Raw genomic sequence first — 3,678 nt, forward strand, 5'->3', positions numbered from 1 at the left:
GTCATGCTTGTTAGTTTGATTCGCTGTAAGGTGTCTCTTTGCTCGAACTGATGAGGGGTAATGTCAAAGTGGTGACTAGAACTAGGTCCTGTAAATTACCAATCAGCCCAATTGCATAGTTGACACACATATTGCAGTTTAGTTGCAACCAAACAAGACGCACAATCGGGCTGAAAAAAACTTTGTTAGGAACCAAACAAACTGTTATTTGAGTATATGAACTTGGTCAAATTAAAGATGGTACTGGGGAGAAAATCTCGCCCGATGCAAGAAAGTGATGCGACCAAGGAATGAGGCCCTTAGAGTAATTGATGGATTAAACTATTTGAGCCATAAGAGTTTCTTGCTTTCTGTTGCTCTAGGTTAAAGGCTTCCACTCATAGATAGATGTAAATTCATTTTTTTTCATGTCTTAAAATGCATTTTCTTTGTTGCATTTGACTAAATAAGAAATTGCCCCGTGACATGGAGCCAAAAAAAAAGTTGCAAACCATCATGTGGAAAACACGCGCAGCAAGGCTCAAGAGGTCCTTCTAGTAAGTTTCAGATCTCAGATGTAATCGGCGAGTTTGCTGCGCAAGAGATCCTTCTAGTAAGTTCTAGATCTCAGATGTAATCGGCGAGTATGGTTTCACCAAGAGGGTGAGCACAGAGTCAATAGTCAACGGGTAAACTAAATTAGGGGTCAGGGCCATGAACTTAACATTCGGGTACCTACAATTCCTACTCAACATAGTGCTCAGGTTTTCGGGTTCCGGATTTGTGTTTTATGCGCACCAAGAGACGATATGCCATGCGAAGGATGAGGCACCACAGCATGTGGAAATCAATCAAAAAAGATAGAGCCAGCGAAATTCAGAGAACGTGGCTGCATCGATTAATCACATGGGGGCAAAGAGCAAAATTTGAGGATAATGGACTGATGCTGTACAATGCCCCAAAATGGCTAACAGATTGTACACAAGGCAAAACAAATTAAAACTCAATAGTAGTTCCAACTCACAGAACATGGAACAAGTGATGAACCTACATCATCTAGTGACATAATATTTCCCAGGTTGCAGTCCAAGTGACATTGCAAGTTGCAACATCCAGCTGCACACAAACTGAAACATGGACAGGTAAACCAAGCGGCATATATAGTCAAGACACAAATTAACTTTTTTCTGCTACTTGCATTTGGGGTTGTCTTTGGATGAGCCGTTTGAGGAAGTTCCACCTCCATCCAATGCCAGTGCTATTTCCAAATGCCTACAAATTCACGAGGGGTCAATATAAATGCAATAGAAGAATTGTTCAAACAAAATGCATCAAGGAAGCAATATAATAAAATGCAATGAAACCTTTTGGTGATAGGCCCTGGTCTTCCATTCGGCATGGCAGCCAAGGATTTGGACTTGGGAGGGGTTACTATTGCAGCTACAGTAGGTGGGCCAGGTCGGGAAGTTCCACCTCCAACCAAGGCTGGTAGTCTACGCACCAAGGAATTAGTGAGATAAAACGCAATACTTCAACTCTTGAAGCAATGATGCAAATGTTATAATACCTTCTGGTGGTAGGCCCAAGGGTTTCATTCCCCCGGGTAGGCAAGGGAGCAGGTATGCCAGGTGACACAACATCTCCATCCAAGGCTCTTGTTGGTGTGGCTATATGACAATACCATAAGCCAGCAAACATAACACTAATCCAATATAAAAAAAGCTAAGAGAAGTTATCTAACCTTCTTTGCTTCCACAAGTAAATCCACCCTTGCAGGGATGCAAAATGCCACTGTGGGAAGGACATGCGTTACAGGTATTGTCGACGTCATCATCTAAAGGCAAAAGAGAATCATGCATAATCACCCAGTATTAAAGGACAAATCAATCGTTCATAATTGCTGAAGATCAGTGACTTATTTGCTTAAAAGATATACAACTAACAAGTACATACCAAGTGCAATGCATGCTGTAACAGTGTCAGTCTTCCCTCGAGTCCTGTTGATCTCAAGAAAGAAATACTGTCGCATCACTTTTAAAGGTGTTTCTCTCTTACAGCCCACAAGATTGCAGTGGTACCACATGCATTTCTTCGACATTATAGGAAAAAAGGTCATCTTGCTAGCAACCAAATCATATTCAGAGTCCTGGTGGGAAGAATTGATGACCAGTAAGAGGCTACAAGATAGGAAGTTAAATGTAAAATTCTGCATGAAACATAAAATCACTACACTGTTTTGTAAATGATTCTGAAACAAATTTTACGGAACGAAAAACATGTGTAAAACATAAATTATGGCAAATAGAAAACAGGTGATACAAAGAGTATTATTTGGGGGCTTAAAGATGGTGTTTACGATCCGCAAAAATAAAACAGGTGATACAAAGAGAATATTATTTGGGGCCTTTAAAGATGGTGTTTATGATCCTTGCAACATGTAAACGCACAATGTAATCTAAATGTCTCTGACTTATCCTGTGAAAAGTGATCACTTAATGGTTCAAATTTACAAAATGGAGTAATGTATGCCCATCAATGAACCTTAAACTCAAGTCTCCGGATCAAACAAGAGGACCAATCTACCATCACACCCAGCAGTTAAGGACAGTGGAAATCAAACAATGACAAAACCTATGGAAGGCACCCAATCAACAAGTCAACATTGATCATCCAAAATTATTACTTATATAACTTTAAATAGGATAATCTATTTGCAAAACTAGTCATTTGATGTTTTGAAAGCATCTTTTGAGCTGAGTTTAAAAGTGAAAATATTCCCCGCTACTCGATTGGGCCAGCAGATTGTGATCCCACTCCCTACGGAACCTTTGTGATTTGCAAAGTGAAAAGGAGCTCAGACATAGAACCGTATACCAATTTATTTTAGCTGTGCACTTCAACTGATGGAGTAGCAAGCATGCATGAATGGCCAACTTAGCAGGTGGTGTAATATCGTGAAGGCGTTTGGGCGAGGGAAGCTTCCAAGCCTTATATTCCTAAGCTATGTCCTACCCTGCGGCAGAATCTGGTTAATGTGAAGGATATTCTACGGTAGCAAGTACGTAGAATTTCAAGTACACAGTTGGATATAGCATATCAACGGGTACTATTAAGTATTAACGTTAGATAGTATTACTCCCTCCGATCCATATTAGTTGCCACTAATATGGATGTGTGGCAAGTAATATGAATCAGAGGGAGTACTATATAGTTGCATTGACAAGAAATAATATGTAAAGACGATATGTTATGTAGTTATCAGTTTGCAGTGAGAAACTACTAAAAACAGTGTACATGAAAGAATATCAACTAAGTAATGGATCACCATGTTTTGAACTTTCCGATATTCCATAGCAGCATTCCAGAGGGCTCTCTCTTTCTCAAGCAAAATCTCCTTATCAACAGGCCTAGAATCAGAAAAACAAAATTAGGCCAAACTGAAGTAAAGATCTGAAAAGGTCAAACGAAAAATAACAAAATCATTTTAATTAGTAAATTAGTACCAAAACTAATCTCACAGGGACCTGATTGTTAGCTAAAAGATGAAATTTGAGATGAAAGTCTCGTAAACTGAGATCATGGATGAAGCAAAAAAAAAAAAAAAGGAAGTCACACATGATGGTTACAGAGAAAGAGCAACCCTACGGCTGAAGTTATCTATACGGAAGCCTCCCTCGCTTACAGGACATCTCCTATCGC

General features: G+C 39.5%; 1 protein-coding gene across 1 annotated transcript; it reads right to left on the reverse strand.

Annotated features, from left to right (window-relative positions):
* Positions 1–1,142: 1,142 nt before the first annotated feature.
* Positions 1,143–2,009, reverse strand: LOC124678827. The gene is made up of 5 exons (XM_047214678.1): positions 1,933–2,009; positions 1,721–1,813; positions 1,547–1,646; positions 1,344–1,472; positions 1,143–1,251 (listed from the first exon to the last, which is right to left on the reverse strand). Exons 1-5 carry the CDS (start codon positions 2,006–2,008, stop codon positions 1,170–1,172), a joined length of 480 nt encoding a protein of 159 aa, XP_047070634.1. The 5' UTR covers position 2,009; the 3' UTR covers positions 1,143–1,169.
* Positions 2,010–3,678: the final 1,669 nt, after the last annotated feature.

Source organism: Lolium rigidum, chromosome 7, assembly GCF_022539505.1.
Source record: "Lolium rigidum isolate FL_2022 chromosome 7, APGP_CSIRO_Lrig_0.1, whole genome shotgun sequence".
Lineage (NCBI taxonomy): Eukaryota > Viridiplantae > Streptophyta > Magnoliopsida > Poales > Poaceae > Lolium > Lolium rigidum.

Excerpts from the sequence above, each read along its gene's own strand:
- LOC124678827 (XM_047214678.1), bottom strand. The coding sequence starts at position 2,008 with ATGCGACAGTATTTCTTTCTTGAGATCAACAGGACTCGAGGGAAGACT. Across the intron at positions 1,647-1,720 it reads TACTTGTGGAAGCAAAGAAG|CCACACCAACAAGAGCCTTG; the intron begins GTTAGATAACTT and ends ATTGTCATATAG. Across the intron at positions 1,473-1,546 it reads CTTGGGCCTACCACCAGAAG|ACTACCAGCCTTGGTTGGAG; the intron begins GTATTATAACAT and ends CTTGGTGCGTAG.